At 38.8% G+C, this 17062-nt stretch overlaps 1 protein-coding gene across 1 annotated transcript in view; it reads right to left on the reverse strand.

Moving 5' to 3' along the window:
- Positions 1–3024: 3024 nt before the first annotated feature.
- LOC141318642 (uncharacterized) overlaps positions 3025–17062 on the reverse strand; it is a 190646-nt gene continuing 176608 nt past the window's right edge. Inside the window, exon 7 of the mRNA XM_073833208.1 lies at positions 3025–5722. Coding sequence (XP_073689309.1) covers positions 4657–5722 — 1066 coding nt within the window. The 3' untranslated portion in view covers positions 3025–4656. The remainder of the gene's footprint in view (positions 5723–17062) is intronic.

A 17062-nucleotide genomic window follows, 5' to 3' on the forward strand; every position in this document is an offset into this window, starting at 1 on the left:
GCAAAGACAGAAGGGAACCAATGTGCAGTGATTTGGAGTTATGAAACTTTGGGAAGTGAGAGTTAGACAGTTAGACAGAAGGTTCAACAGCTTGAGAATAAGTCACTCAGACAATGTCACACACACTGCTTCAACTGCTACAGATCACCATAACTGCTATGTGCTACCTGCTATTCCTCAAGGCTAACGGCTTACACAGGTTTGAATGCAAGCGCGTTAGCTTTAGCTAGCTGAGCTGTTCCACTGTTGTTTACAACGTGCAAGGGCGAACTGCGCCTGCGCATCGAAACTCTACCTGGAAAAGGTATGTTAGGACTTCCGGGTTGTTACTATGGCTGCAAAGATGCGGTCAGCAGGAGGTTCAGCAGTTTTGCATGCAATGCATGAAATGACAGCGCATTTCAGAATTGCACAGCAAATAAACGCTAAGTATTTAGATTCTTATCTTATAGCAATGAATCGCCTCGGCTCGTTAGAGTGAGGCACATTTATCCACAGCTTTACTGCGATTAATACACAAATTGTACAGGTCTCGGCGGACCTTAATTCTGTGCTAGTCTGTTTAAACAACACAACAGCACATGTGGCCTGAACCACCTAATTTTACTTGATCAAGATTTTCAATCCTCCCAGCAAAAATGACGCTTGGGTGCTCACTGTACGCGGTGCGTCTCAAGTTTTACTAGCTTTAAGCAAATACTTGGTAAAAGAACGTTAGTTAGCTATTCTAGCGATCTCAAAACTGGGAGGTGTGTAGCCTAGTTGAAATCAACAGTGGAACACGCACCGCGTTGCCAGGCTACAGAGCTCTATTAACAGGAAAACAAGGAACACGCTTGCTTATCTTTTCTTTTGTCTCGGCGGACAATTTCTAAACGTTTAGCTGTAGTTTACATTCTTTAGAAGACAACTTGAGTTACACTTTCATTCTTGCCCAACTGGCAGCTACAATAAAGCCTGCAGTAACACAATAAACTGTTTATCTATCTCTGATCTATTTCTTCCGGATAAAATAGAACAAATACACAAAAAAATGACTTGGATTTTATATCACAAAGTAACACTTGCCCGCCTTTATTCGCTCCACCATTTATGTAAGAATTAACACAAATTTAAAGTTGATTCGGATATAGAATCGAATCTAAAATTCAGGGAAATCAATTTAGAATTAATAGTTTATGTTTCTTGACTGGTCGTCCACCGAATCGGTCAAATCAATATACCTTATCAATTCTGAAGTCTATTTACGCTCATGGTCAGGAGCGTAAATAAACTTAATTATTACTTTGGATTGCAATTCAAGCCTTCTGGTTCTGTAAGAGTTTGCTGGCACAATCGTAGGCTTGGTCCAGCGGGAGAGTGCAGATGAAAAGCACTCAAACCACAAGAGACGGAAGGCGTTGAGCAAGGCGAAAGGCCTAGAACTATTATGAACATGGTATTTTAAACGGGCCGCTAAGCACGGCCCCGAAGGCTGCAGTCCAATGGTGTGGCTACGGGGCGGGGTCACGCACCCATGCCACTCCTCCTGGCATGTGACTTATTAGGATATAGATTTCTCTGCAATTTGGTTATTAACTTCTGTAAACTATTGCAATGCATAAAATACACACAATATATAAATTATAATAATAATATAATAAATTCTCAATCACGCGGACGAACTGCATTCGTCATGATCTTTCAAACGAAACCCAACATAGCAATATACTGTTACACATGGGATACATCTTTAATAACTTGGTTAACTAAGGCACACAAGGTATAGGAAAGCACACGATTACACGGCAAACACTGAACATCCGGGAAGGAGGGTGTCCTATCCCTTTGCATAGTAAGTTCGATTGATTGAAATAGCGTTCTTTGTTTCTTTTCCTTTTGCATCATATTTGATAGCGCATTTGTTGCGCGGTGGTGTAGTTCTGGGTTTTGAGAAGGGTGAGTGGAAAAACCCCACGCTGCTCGAAAGGGGGTCAGTGAGAGTTTAGCGGGCCAGAATGACCAATCTGGAATCGATCATTTTCCTTTGTTTATTCTTAACTCAGTTTTATGACGGCCTCGGTCACGAGTGAGCCGGACAAACGGGTTCTTTGGGGAATCTCAAAGAGGGGGGTGATCCCTGTAGATTGCTCTTTTCCGGGGGGGTTTTACGAGGTTCGGCAGATTTGGTCACGAATTAGCCATTAGCGAGTCTTCTCCCAACACAAATCACTGTTGTTTCCCTGATGGGATTAACTTTATGGCTGCTTTGTTGCCTGCGGTGCCACAGACGGAGTGTAGCGTAGACTCCGTGACGCCAGTGTCTTCGTGCCATTTTTGGCAAATGGTTCGGATAAAAGAATCTTTGATCTTCCACGGAGTGTGGAGAGTTGATTGTTACTTGTGCCTTGCGTAACTAAAAGTCCTACATAGTGCTTCATCCAGTTAAATTTTGCCTACTCTTTTGTGGATTTTGAGATTTCATGCATACTTTTTCTTCGCCTACTGCTTTTTGCCTACTAAATAGTATGGAAGTATGCGATTTCGAATGCAGCCATTGTGTATGCGAACAGGGAAGCAGAGGTAGTTTTGCTCTCTCATATTCATCTTGCATTTACTGTCTCTTTATAGTCGTAATAGCTGTATTCATGATGTTAAAACACTGTTAAGAGTTTCTGTCATAGCGTGTATCAGTGTGATCAGCGTATTTTCCTTAAAAGTCGTGTTTTTAACTATGACGCATTTTAGCGTTTCATTTGCACATGTATTTCTCCATGCAGGGATGAGAGAGTAGGCCTTCCGATGTCTGTGTATACTAATTTTGCCTCACTACTCTGTTTAAGGTATGTTATTTCGGTTCGTTATCATTAATTTGACTGGACATTGTGTAATTTGTAAATTTAATTAGATAAGCATGTGTACTTCAGTGTATGCTAAGCTATTTTTATACCAATTGATTTGTGGTATATTTTCATGCAATGACACAGGTTGTTCATACAAAAAAAAAAAAAGAATTTTATTGTACACAGTATTTCACAACCAGAGTTTAATGAAGTTTGGAGTTACAGTACATGTTATATATGCATTCTTATGAGTTTTCATTAGATTTGAATGTTAACTTTTGGAAAAATGTTATGTATTTACTATTTCTATCTTTTATTTACACCGTTATGTTGTGTAAGGTGATTTAGTAGCTATACATTTACACATGAAGGAAAATGTAGCGCTTCGCCTCAGACGCATTGTGTATGCGAACGGGAAGCAGAGGGATGAGAGAATAGGCCTTCCGATGTCTGTGTGTACTAATTTTGCCTCACTACTCTGTTTAAGGAATAAATCCAGTGAATCTGTCTTCTCATTCATGGTGTGATCGTGCTTCTGTGGTGTCTGGAGATAACCATTTGAAGTCTGCTACATCTTGTCCTGTGCCGTTTTGCTTTTCCATTTAGTCTTTGTTTTTTTTCTCCTTTCTTCCCATTTGTTTAGACGTTCACCCTTGCTGCTCCAGGCTCTGTGCGGCTCTCTGCTGTCCAGGACCGGCTTCTCTTATCCTGACGTTTCACTCACTTCCTCCAGCGAGCTGTCCGCAGCCTTGTCAGCCGTCCCTCCCCCAGCTGCTGCGCATCCCGCAGCTCTTCTTTGGCTGTTTGAGCACTCTGTGGCCGACCGTCACCCCTGTTGGATCAGTGTGAACTCCTCTGATTTTCCGCTTACCTGTGTTGAGTGCTGCTTTATTTTCAATAAACATTTATTTGTGACTAACACTTGGATGACTAATCCAAACAAACAATCATACAATCACTCATACATGGTGGAAAGGGCAAGTCAGACTGGATGAATGGAGCCAATCGAGAAACAAGAAAATTATGGCTTAGTTTACCACCTGAATGAAACCATCAGTGCCATTTTACAACTTAAACTAAACCTCTGTTTGTTGGGTAAAGTTTTTGATACTTGCATTCCCTTGGTCATTGACGAGTGTCTGAATGCAGTCTTGGATGAAAGTCTTCATGGTTTCAAGGTTTTGGACTTGATTATATTTTTCTGAGTTTGAAGAGCGATGAATTCCAAATGTGTCCTGACTCTGTGGTGATTGGGAGTTTCTTCCAAGGTGGAAAGTGAAGAAGAATGAAGAGCTGAGAGAGAGAGAGAGAGAGAGAGAGAGAGAGAGAGAGACCCAGCTTAAATCCTGTGATATTTGGGGAATGAAAAGGCTGCAAGGCCTGGGGCAGGCTTCTGGTCCTGGAGTTCCAGCTCATTTTCCTTATCTTCCCAGTTCCTATGGCAGTATGTGTCATTTTTTAGAGTATTAGTTAGAAAAGATTCTCTCTACATACTTTTGAGTCATAAAGTTTATCTGGTCTGGCACAGAAGTCCTGGTTGCCATAGTAAGACCATTTGTAGACAAAAAAAAGGCAGCCAGTGTTGGATTGGGTGAAGGGGGTCTGTGATCATTTGTTGTTTTTTCCAAGCAACACATCAGCAACAAAGAAGGTTGGGTTGTAGAGTAATTTACAACAGCTTCAGATGTGGTTCAACCGATCAGAATCAAGGACCGGAACTGTCTTACACATTTTAGTTGAAACTCTTTCCACACTGTGGGGATCTGTTAGCCTTCTCTCTATTGTGAATTTTAATGTGCCTGTCAAGATTTTCTTTTAGAGTGAAACTCTTTCCTCACTGTTGGCAGGTAAAAGGGCTCTCTATAATGTGAATTTTCTGGTCGACGTCAAGGTTTCCACTTTGATCAAAACTCTTTCCAGACTGAGGGGATCTGTTAGACCTCTCTCTATTGTGGATCTTCAGGTGCGTGTCAAGGTTTTCTCGTTGACTGAAACTCTTTCCACACTGTTTGCATGTGTAAGGCTTCTCTCCAGTGTGAACTTTTATGTGAATGTTAAGGTATCTTTTACTAGAGAAACTCTTTCCACACTGCTGGCAGGTAAAAAGTTTCTCTAAAATGTGAATTCGCCTGTGTGTATAAAGGGTTTGTTTTCGATTAAAACTTTTCCCACACAGATGGCAGGTGAAGGGTTTCTTTCCAGTGTGAACTTTCATGTGGTTTGTAAGTTGTAATTTTATATGGAAACTCTTTCCACACTGTTTGCAGGCGTAAGGCCTCTCTCCAGGGTGAACTCTCAGGTGCCTTTTAAGGTTTTTATTTTCACTGAAACTCCTTCCACACTGTTGGCAGATGAAAGGTTTTTCTCCTGTGTGAATTCTCATGTGGCTTTTAAGGTTTCTATTTTCACTGAAACTCCTTCCACACTGTTGGCAGATGAAAGGCTTTTCTCCTGTGTGAATTCGCATGTGCCTTTTAAGGGTTCCATTTCGAGTGAAACTCTTTCCACACTGTTGACAGATGGAACGCCTCTCTCCAGTGTGAATTTTCTTGTGGACTTTAAATTCTGCTTGTTGACTGAAACTCTTTCCACACTGATGGCACGTGAAAGGCTTCTCTCCTGTGTGAATTCTCATGTGTCTTTTAAGGTTTCTATTTTCACTGAAACTCCTTCCACACTGTTGGCAGATGAAAGGTTTTTCTCCTGTGTGAATTCTCATGTGGTCTTTAAGGGTTCCATTTCGAGAGAAACTCTTTCCACACTGTTGACAAATGAAACCCCTCTCTCCAGTATGAATTTTCATGTGGTCTTTAAGTTTTCCTTTTTGAATGAATCTCTTTCCACACTGTTGACAGATGAAAGGCTTCTCTCCAGTGTGAATTTTCATATGGTCTTTAAGGCTACTATTTCGAGTGAAACTCTTTCCACACTGTTGGCAGATGAAACGCCTTTCTCCAGTGTGAATTTTCTTGTGGACTTTAAATTCTCCTTTTTCATTCGTTCTTATCTTTTGAGCTCTTTTTTGTGCAGAAGTATTTTCTGACTGTAAGGAACAAAATGATTTTTCTCCAGTTATGAAATCATGAGGATTCTCATACTGATCTTTCTCTTCAGTTTCAATCAGTACTTTTCTCTCCTCTTTCAGTGCTGTTAGGTCTAAGGTGGGAAAACAAAGAAATAACAGTTAACCCCACTTTAATGCCACAAAGGAGGTAACACCAAAACATGTAGATACTGTATGTAATGCATGTATGCTAGATCTCATTTCATGGTGTCCATACTTGATCATGGTCGGCTGGTGTCCTATAGAGTTAAAGCTGGCTGCTATACAATTTATTCAATCTTATAATATATTAGGAAACCTAGATATTGACTGATCTCAATTATGATGTACCATATTTTATGTTTCCTAGGGGATCAAATGCAACAAATTTAAGAGAGGAAAGGAAAAATAAAGGAAAAGGGACAAACTCCCCACTCAACCGTCAAAATTAAAAATTCATCACACAATAATTATTTCTGAGGTTTTATTAAAGGAACACTCCACTTTTTTTGGAAATAGGCTCATTCCAAACTCCCCCCCATTCAGCCGTTCTCCTGTTCTGGCAATATCACTTTTAGCATAGCTTAGCATAGATCACTGAATCCTATGAGACCAATATAGCATTGTGTTTAAAAATGACCAGTGAGTTTCGATATTTGTCCTATTTAAAAATTGAATGTTTTGTAGTTATTTTGTGTCCTAAGATCAGTGGAAAACGTAAAGCTGCGATTTTCTAGGCTGATAAGATTAGGAACTACACTCCCATTCCGGCGTAAGAGTCAAGGATGTTTGCTGCCGTAATACAGATGCAGCAGGCGCAGTAATATCAAGCAGTCCCTGATGTTCGATCACAATTTCAAAAAGCTGGTCACATTGGGAGTTACCTAGCTGGAATATCACACGCTGTATACACCGCCGATGCTATATTGGTCTTATAGAATTCAATAATCTATGCTAAGCTATGCTAAAAGTGATTAGTGATGTCCGGTTCGCGAACGAATCGTTCTATTTAACTGGATCTTCTTAGTAAACCGGTCGAACCAGTTCACCAAATCGAACTGAATCGTTTGAAACAGTTCGTGTCTCCAGTAAGCACTAATCCACAAATTACTTAAAGGTTTTTACTTATTAACGTGCACGACACTCCCGCTGATTCGAAATAAACCAATTTCCAGAGTTATTCAGTTACTCAAACAGTGTTTGAATGGCTGAGAAAAGAGAGCTGGTAATGCGCATGAGCAGAGCAGCTGCCAGAGCGGTTCTCGTTCTCGAGTCATGAAGCGGTTGTCGGATCACCAGTACACTGAACGAGAACTGGTTTCTTTCGGACGCGTCCGATTTGAGAATCGATGAGCTGATACTGTGCGCATGTGTGACTCGTGCAGCTGCCAAACATAAACAAGCTCCTGCTATGACTGACTTCATCTGAACCGAACTAGTTCTTTTTTACCACTGTCTCTGTGCTAATGCTATGAGCGTGGTTAACTGAAGACTTGAACGAGGGGATCTGGTGAAACGTATGTTCTTAACACATAAATCTTTATGGATTGTCCATGTGCATAGTAAGCTGATCGGGTAACACTTTAGAATACTGTATCGTACTTACTGCAGAACTAATAAGGAATTATTGAAGAACTAACAGCTAACTATTCATTAACACTTGACTCATTACTGTTAACTACTAAGGAAGATGTGTTAACTAATCAGTATGTAATACAATTTTGAGAATGTGTTAAGTAACAGGTAGTTAATCAATAACTAATGTATTCTGTCATACCTCCTGAAGAACTACTATTAATTATCTAGTAGTTAAGGTTCAAGAAAAATAACTATGAAGTAACTACTAATGAACAGTCATACACAACTAAACTGAGTTGTGACCCTTTCATATATAAATGTTATTAGCAGTAGTAGTAGTATGCAAATGCAATATTAATAAACAGAATAAACTTCACAGGTTTTGCCTGTGTATTGAATTGTCTTGTGAATGTTTTGTAAGAAATTCACTTAGCTTCTGATAGGAACCCAACTACCACTCCAGTGCCATGCGATAACTTACTGTAGTTTTTATATTTTGTATAAAGTACTGTGTGTCCTCAGCATATATCATACTAATTCAGTTCCTGTATGTAAGGCCAGGACTGAGCGAAAGTAAAAATACAGGTTACCCATTAGTAAATAGAATTAGAATTGTCAAAAGAATGATCAAATAATTCTGCAGGACGTATTTCAAACCTGAAACAATAGGCCTATTCTAAAAGGAAAACATTGGGAACCCATTAGTAATTAATAAAGGATTATTAGATAATTCTGCAAGAATTATTTAGAACCTGAAACAGTATTCTAAAGTGAAAACAAAGGGAACTCATTAGTAATTAATAAATAATTATCAAATAGTTCTGCAAGACTCATTTCAAACCTGCAACAGTACACCTGTTCTTAAGCGCAAATATAGTCAACCCTTAAGTAATTAATGAAAAATTATCAGATAGTTATGCAGGAATTACTTAGAACCTGAAACAGTATTCTAAAGTGAAAACAAAGGGAACTCATTAGTAATTAATGAATAATTATCAAATAGTTCTGCAAGACTCATTTCAAACCTGCAACAGTACACCTGTTCTTAAGCGCAAATATAGTCAACCCTTAAGTAATTAATGAAGAATTATCAGATAATTACGCAGGAATTACTTAGAACCTGAAACAGTATTCTAAAGTGAAAACAATGGGAACTCATTAGAAATTAATAAATAATTATCAAATAATTCTGCAAGACTTATTTCAAACCTGCAACAATAGGCCTGTTCTAAAGTAAAATTATAGTGAACCCTTTAGTAATTAATAAACAATTATCAGATAATTTCACAAGAGTATATTTCATTTTCATTATAGGCTAATAATAGTAGTAGACCGTAACAAAGTTACTACTGTAGTTGTCCTTTTACTCCAGTAGTTTTGAAAATGAACAGGCCTATTTATAATTGGACTAATATTAATAACTAATAACTGGAGTAATATTTTATTGTGGTATCTGTAATTTTACTCAAGTACTTGATTTGTGGGCCACAGCCCGATTATTATGGTGACTATTTGCATATAACTGTTCCGTAGTAGTTATTACATAGTTATGTTTTTGAACCATAACTACTAGATAATTAATAGTAGTTCTTCAGGAGGTATGACAGAATACATTAGTTATTGATTAGCTACCTGTTACTTAACACATTCTCAAAATTGTATTACATACTGATTAGTTAACACATCTTCCTTAGTAGTTAACAGTAATGAGTCAAGTGTTAATGAATAGTTAGCTGTTAGTTCTTCAATAATTCCTTATTAGTTCTGCAGTAAGTAAGATACAGTATTCTAAAGTGTTACCGCTGATCGTGTTTCTGATTAGAATTAATTGATTTTATAATTTGTTATATCAAGACTTGTAAAACTTTCTCATATGATCACTGCATGTAACTGTATATGGGTGCTTAGATGCAAAACTTAATTGTCAGAAACTTGTCAGACCAAATTTTTGTTTAAGTTATTAGCTACTAACTTTATTTGAATGTTGACTTGAGTCCCAGCCTTTTTTGAACCGGTTCTTTAAAACGAACTGTCCGTAAGAACCGGTTCAACAGGAGAACGACTGAATGGATTTCAAAACGGTAAAACTCAACTTATTAATTCGGGGGGAGTTAAAGAATGAGCCCATTTCCAAAAAAAAAGCCGAGTGTTCCTGGAGGCCGCTAAACACTGCATGTTTTTCATGTTTCTCTAATTAAGTGATTAATTAACTGGTTCAGATGTGTTTGATCTGGGCTGAGCTAAACTTTGAAGGATGGTAAATGTTTAGGGACAGGGTTGGACACCCCTGCAATGAGACCTAAAATGGGTGTCTCAGACAAAGAAGAGATGCAAAATGTGCAGTGTTGGGGCCTTCGTAAACGTGGTTGGGAACCACTGGTCTGTTACACTAACCTTTTACATGGAAAATACCCCAAAACACATCACACAGAACATGTCCTTTAAAAGATAACTGGCAATATTTTTTATACCAATTAAATGTGAAGTGAGATGTGGTGAATACATAGGAGACCCCCGAGAGCAGGGGTGGCGAACGTCGGTCCTGGAGAGCTGCAGCCCTGCAGTTTTGCTTCGACCCTAATCAAACACACCTGAACAACATAATCAAGGTCTGAAGGGTTACTTGAAAGCTACAGGCAGTTGAGTTTTAATTACGTTTGGAGCTTAAATCTGCGGTGCTGTACCTCCATGAAAAATGTACTAATCTGGTTTTCTGACATACACCAGCCCTGTTTATAACAGAGAATTCTGGGCAGAATTTGAAATAGTGATGGGTCGTTCTTGAACGAGTCGAGTCGTCCCGGGGAGTGATTCGTTCACTCGCGCATGCGCAATTGCGCAACTATGAATGAACGACTCAAACCCGAAGACTCGAGAGATGAACTAATCAATTCTGTTTCTGGCTCAGGCAGCATAGGTTAAGCCTATGGGGCTGTCACATGATGAATGAACGACTCAAACCCGAAGACTCGAGAGATGAGGTGCGTTCGAGAGGCACTACACTAGCCTGCCGCTTGCAGTCAGGGGAGGAGTAAAGAGACGGCCATCAGGTCGGACACATATAGAGGATGCAACTGTATTCCAAACATACAAAAACAAGGAATAAAGAAAAAGAAAAAAAAAATTACTACGTAAGATAAATAAATAAAAGGAAAAGTTTCCCTATCATTTATTCTATACAAACATTTTGCTTTTTTATTGATCATATCAAGTATGTGAGTTACTTTTATGTTATCCAATATGACGTTTATTATTTGTATCTTGGTTTTGTAGTTAGCTATAGGACATTTTTTAAATATAAGCAGTTTATTCAGTGTAGTGAATCCTTTCACAACATCCATTAAAAAACACAGAGTCTGGTTGACCAGTTTTTTTTTTCCAAACTTTAACTCTTATACAATAAGAATATATATTTACCATATCGCCTAATCTTTTGAATATCAGATATTCGATATAAATACTGATTACATACAGGAACTTTTTTAAGAAAAAAAGCCGGCATCACACGTCGTGCTTGCCGTCACATAATCTGGCCAATGAGAATAAAGTGTGTCGTCATCAACGTTTTCGCAGTCGATTTTGAGCAACTGCAGCGCCTGACCTCCGCGACTGCTCTCGTTTTGCTCTCACGGTACTTTGATGGCACACATGATCGAAAGGCGGCTGCAGCGCCGATCAAAGTCGGACAAATGATCATACCAGAATGCATTGTTTTGTAAGGCGGCAGCCGATTTCTTGCGGCGCCGCATGAAGTCGAACGCACCTATGAACTAATCAATTCTGTTTCCGGCTCAGGCAGCATAGGTTAAACTTATGGAGCTGTCACGTGATGAATGAACGACTCAAACCCGATGACTCGAGAGATGAACTAATCAATTCTGTTTCTGGCTCAGGCAGCATAGGTTAAACTTATGGAGCTGTCACGTGATGAACGAACGACTCAAACCCGATGACTCGAGAGATGAACTAATCAATTCTGTTTCTGGCTCAGGCAGCATAGGTTAAACTTATGGAGCTGTCACGTGATGAACGAACGACTCAAACCCGATGACTCGAGAGATGAACTAATCAATTCTGTTTCTGGCTCAGGCAGCATAGGTTAAGCTTATGGGGCTGTCACGTGATGAACGAACGACTTGGACCCGAAGACTCGAGAGATGAACTAATCAATTCTGTTTCCGGCTCAGGCTGCATAGGTTAAGCTTATGGAGCTGTCACGTGATGAACGAACGACTTGGACCCGAAGACTCGAGAGATGAACTAATCAATTCTGTTTCTGGCTCAGGCAGCATAGGTTAAGCTTATGGAGCTGTCACGTGATGAACGAACGACTTGGACCCGAAGACTCGAGAGATGAACTAATCAATTCTGTTTCCGGCTCAGGCAGCATAGGTTAAGCTTATGGAGCTGTCATGTGATGAACGAACGTCATAAACCCGATGACTCGAGAGATGAACTAATCAATTCTGTTTCCGGCTCAGGCAGCATAGGTTAAGCTTATGGAGCTGTCACGTGATGAACGAACGACTCAAACCCGATGACTCGAGAGATGAACTAATCAATTCTGTTTCTGGCTCAGGCAGCATAGGTTAAATTTATGGAGCTGTCACGTGATGAACGAACGATTCAAACCTGATGACTCGAGAAATGAACTAATCAATTCTGTTTCTGGCTCAGGCAGCATAGGTTAAACTTATGGAGCTGTCACGTGATGAACGAACGACTCAAACCCGATGACTCGAGAAATGAACTAATCAATTCTGTTTCCGGCTCAGGCAGCATAGGTTAAACTTATGGAGCTGTCACGTGATGAACGAACGATTCAAACCCGATGACTCGAGAAATGAACTAATCAATTCTGTTTCCGGCTTAGGCAGCATAGGTTAAGCTTATGGAGCCGTCACGTGATGAATGAATGACTCAAACCCTAAGACTCGAGAGATTAACTAATCAATTTTCTTTCCGGCTCAGGCAGCATAGGTTAAGCTTATGGAGCTGTCACGTGATGAACGAACGACTCAAACTCGATGACTCGAGAGATGAACTAATCAATTCTGTTTCCGGCTCAGGCAGCATAGGTTAAACTTATGGAGCTGTCACGTGATGAACGAACGACTCAAACCCGATGACTCGAGAGATGAACTAATCAATTCTGTTTCCGGCTCAGGCAGCATAGGTTAAACTTATGGAGCTGTCACGTGATGAACGAACGACTCAAACCCGATGACTCGAGAGATGAACTAATCAATTCTGTTTCCAGCTCAGGCAGCATAGGTTAAACTTATGGAGCTGTCACGTGATGAACGAACGACTCAAACCCGATGACTCGAGAGATGAACTAATCAATTCTGTTTCCAGCTCAGGCAGCATAGGTTAAACTTATGGAGCTGTCACGTGATGAACAAACGATTCAAACCCGATGACTCGAGAAATGAACTAATCAATTCTGTTTCCGGCTTAGGCAGCATAGGTTAAGCTTATGGAGCCGTCACGTGATGAATGAATGACTCAAACCCTAAGACTCGAGAGATTAACTAATCAATTTTCTTTCCGGCTCAGGCAGCATAGGTTAAGCGTATGGGGTTGTCACGTAATGAATGAACGACTCAAACCCGGACAGAGGTGAGGGAGCTAATCATAGACCGAAGATCCAGGTAAACAATGAATTAATCTTTTCTGTTTCTAATAGCATTATAGTTTTGTCTTGTTTGTAGTGTGATCAACGTTTGTGTAAGCAGATCGTGTGTTATGGAAGCTTTTAATTATATTTTGGTAAAATGAACGAATTGACTCGAAAAAAAGATTCGTTCATTTTGCTGAACGAGACTCAAAGATCCGAGTTGGTAAAATTATACGAACTTCCCATCACTAATTTGAAAGATTCTCACTAGATCTCACAGCAACCTTATTTCATTGTGCGGCAATTTAAAACACTTCTCACTGGATCTAGCAGCAGTAACAGTGTCGCAAAATCAACATTAGCTCCCGAATAAAGCTGTTCGGGGTTTCGTGCAAGTTTGTTTGCGTTGCGGTCCAAGCTGATAAACGGTATGTGCTGAGCTGCTCAAACGTATCGTGTTAGTTTCACGTGGCGTTTGATGTTTCTTATCTGAAATCATTAACACAGAGCCACACATAATTCATATTTAAACATTCCGTTTGCGGATTAGTATTAGTCCATATCGCGATTTGATTTAAGTGTAATGACCTACCTTTGATTAATGCATCCGCGTTAAACTGTAAATTCCGTTTAATGACTGGATTCCGCGATTCCTTCTGTGTTTCCACACTGCGTAACATATGAGACATGTCGCCATTTTACTGGCTGGTTGGTCCAGTCTTACTGCTAAACAGCTGACATTCTGCTAGCATGTTTGTATTTTTTCTTTTGAGCAGCGAAGAAGAACTGGATTCTGATTTACAAGCTGGAATAACTTATATCTCGTTTAAGAAAATGGTATCGGATTGGTACGTAGGTTCAAGTCCTCGCCGATTCCAAAGCTAAAATTTTTGTGGTATCGGCGGCATTTCCGATACTAGTATCAGAATCGGAACAACCTATTTGTTAGATATACAATATTTATTTAAGGGTCATTCTCAGGTCACTCAGCCCCTGCTCTAAATCCACCCCAAATAGTCTTGTTTGTGCCAGTAAAAGTTTTGTTTGTGCTGCTTTGGTTTTTAAAATATTAGACATCAAATTATAGCTGATGACGTCACCAGCCCCACTACATGCTACAAATTCAAATAGAGGGAGTATCATCAGATACACTACACTCCCACCGCAAGGTGACACTTCTGTTCAAGATGCTCTTGTGGAAATTGAGTTACTGGAAAAGTTAATACAGTTACAAACTCAAATTTCTGGGCAATATAAGTACAATGTTTTAACAGTGTCAGTTTACTGTGCGCTCGCACACAAAACCATTTTAAACGAGAGAAAGTGACAGAAAAAAAAAGAGTCAGAGAGCAGATAAATATTAAGATGCTTTTAATTCAAAGAGTTGTTCCTTCTATTAAAACATCACTAGAATCCAACAATTTGGTAAAAAATTTAATAAATGAGGAACCCAAAATAAAATGCTAAATAAAAGCAAAATAAAAAGCAGCACAAATGAAGCACTAGCGATTGAGCATATTTTGGGTCAGTTTGGAGCGTGTAGGGGGGCTGGTGATGACATCGCCTATAATGTAATATCTAATAATTTAAAAACCGAAGCAGTACAAATGAAACTTTTACCAGCACAAAGGTAACTTAATATCATTTGACCATTTACTCACATTTAACTGTTTTTATAATAAAAGTGGCATTTTGCATGTCAGAAATACTTGCTTTAATGTTACTTTACGTTGGGGTAGAAATAAAGCTCAGCATTTTGTTCACGTACCCCTCCATCAGTTTGAGAACCACTGGTTTATACCGTTCTCATGGTAAAATACAGTACCTTCTTAATAAGTATGACCTACTGCTCCCCTCTGATGCTCCTGAAAAGCGGTCATCTATTTTTTCTACTTAATTGTATTGATATTATTTGAATTATTTTCTTAATTTCTTCTCTTTATCTCTTTATTTATTTTATATTTTGCTCCTTCACCCCCCTTATTCTCTCCTTTAAAAAAATATACACACACACACACACACACGCACACAAGATATAGAGGTGTACAACTTATACATTACAATCTTACACCTCACATAATTACAACTAAATGTAGCTTCTTGCTTCTTTGTGCTTTTTTAATGTAAGACTTGCTTTATATTCACAGCGCTGTTTTCTCCTATTTTGTTCTGTTTGTAGACAGCATGCAGTAGGCAAATATGACTACTCACATTTCAAGGTTTGCTTTTTTTCTGTCGAATGTCTCAACATTTCTACACTCGTTTGACATTATTCATTAATATCTTTAACCCTTTATAGGGCGAGGCACCATATTTGATCACTTAATTGAACATTTTCAATAGCGTCTGCCTCCTTTGTATGAGATCGTGTAAGCACATGGATTTGTCCCAGCCAATCAACGGATGTTAGTCTACGTCACGGATAGCGACACAATGGCATCTGACCATTTGACCGGAAGTTGTCTGGCGACACAATGGAAGTTGTCTAGCGACACAATGGCATCTGACCATCTGACCGGAAGTTGTCTGGGGCGCTTCAAACTTCAGCGTGCTTCCGGAATGAGAAAATGCTGATTTACGCTCCTACCTTGTCCCACAAAAACGGAGAAAGCATCGAAATGCACAATGGTAGGTCAATGAAACTCACACATTATATAGCTGAATAGTTGTGTTATATGGTGATATAGACGTTGTTTGCGTTGGATTTCTAGAAATTAGTGAACGATGTGGTATAAAAATGGTGTGATCATATTTGATCATACGCCCGTTTGTGGTAACACAACAGAATGTCCATTTTTAGACATACGCCCGGTTCAGGTAAAAGTAAGGCAACTATAGTTTGGCTGTTTTTATGCCTGTTTTTTGTCCACTGAATATTGCAAAGGCTTGTATAACATGATACAGTAATCCAGTGTCAAACTTTTATTGAAATGATCAAGAAATAAACAGTGAAAAATTTGTAATTTTGGTTTTAGTACCAATAGATTGGTGTTTATTATTTCTGCTAAAATAGGTGGTACCACCAGTACTTAATGCTATTTTTTTCAGTTCTTATTATAAATTTACTATTTATGTGAATATTATATGTTTTCAGTAGATCTGCACTTTTCTGTCACAAAAAAATCAACATGGGCTTGATACTGACTCAGAAACCTTTTCTTTCGCAGCTGTCTACTCAACAATTCTATGGATAGAAGTCAGTTTTGTTGTGCCAGCTGACCCCATCTAGGGTTCTGACGAGGAAGACAGCAAGATTTTTAATTTCCTAAATAAATATTCTGTTAAGTTTTTGTTCATATATATATATATATATATATATATTTTTTTGTGTGTGTGTGTGTGTGTAAATTGTTTCTAAATAAATATTCTATGAATATTATATATGTTTTATGTATTTATTTATGCCTTATATTTAAAATGTATACACATTTTTTGGGGGGGGGAAAGTTACCATAGACTGGCAAGTGACCATATATGATCACTTCATTTAACCTAATTTTCAACATAAAAACATTTTAAAAAAAAATTTAAGTCACAAAAGTTTAAAGGTCTTGTAATAACCTCCAATAACACTCTGGGGTTGAATTTTAGAATTTCCAAGTATTTCAATGAGTGCCCTATAAAGGGTTAATTTCAGCTTTGAGAATAAAAACCAACCTGTTTGTTCCTCAGTATCTTCTTGTGTGACTTTAAATGCTTCTTCCCTCTTCTCTTTAATAAACTCCATCTTTGTTTGTTCCTCAGTATCTTCGTGTTTCAATGTTTCTTCAATCTTTATGTCTTCACTCTCCTCTTTAATAAATGCCATCTTTATAATAGTGTGTTACTTGGATCTCTGTTGATTCTCCAGGAGTTTTTCTGTGTGTTTGAACACTTTGACCTGTTTAAGATGAGAATAATTAATAGAAAGAAAAATCAATGCAAACTGAATCTCTGTGTGAGTCTCAATCAGCTCCTAGTTCAGTAGTCAGTGCACTAGTAAGACAGTCACAGAGTTAA

The sequence above is a fragment of the Garra rufa genome, chromosome 1, assembly GCF_049309525.1.
Source record: "Garra rufa chromosome 1, GarRuf1.0, whole genome shotgun sequence".
Taxonomy (NCBI): Eukaryota; Metazoa; Chordata; class Actinopteri; order Cypriniformes; family Cyprinidae; genus Garra; species Garra rufa.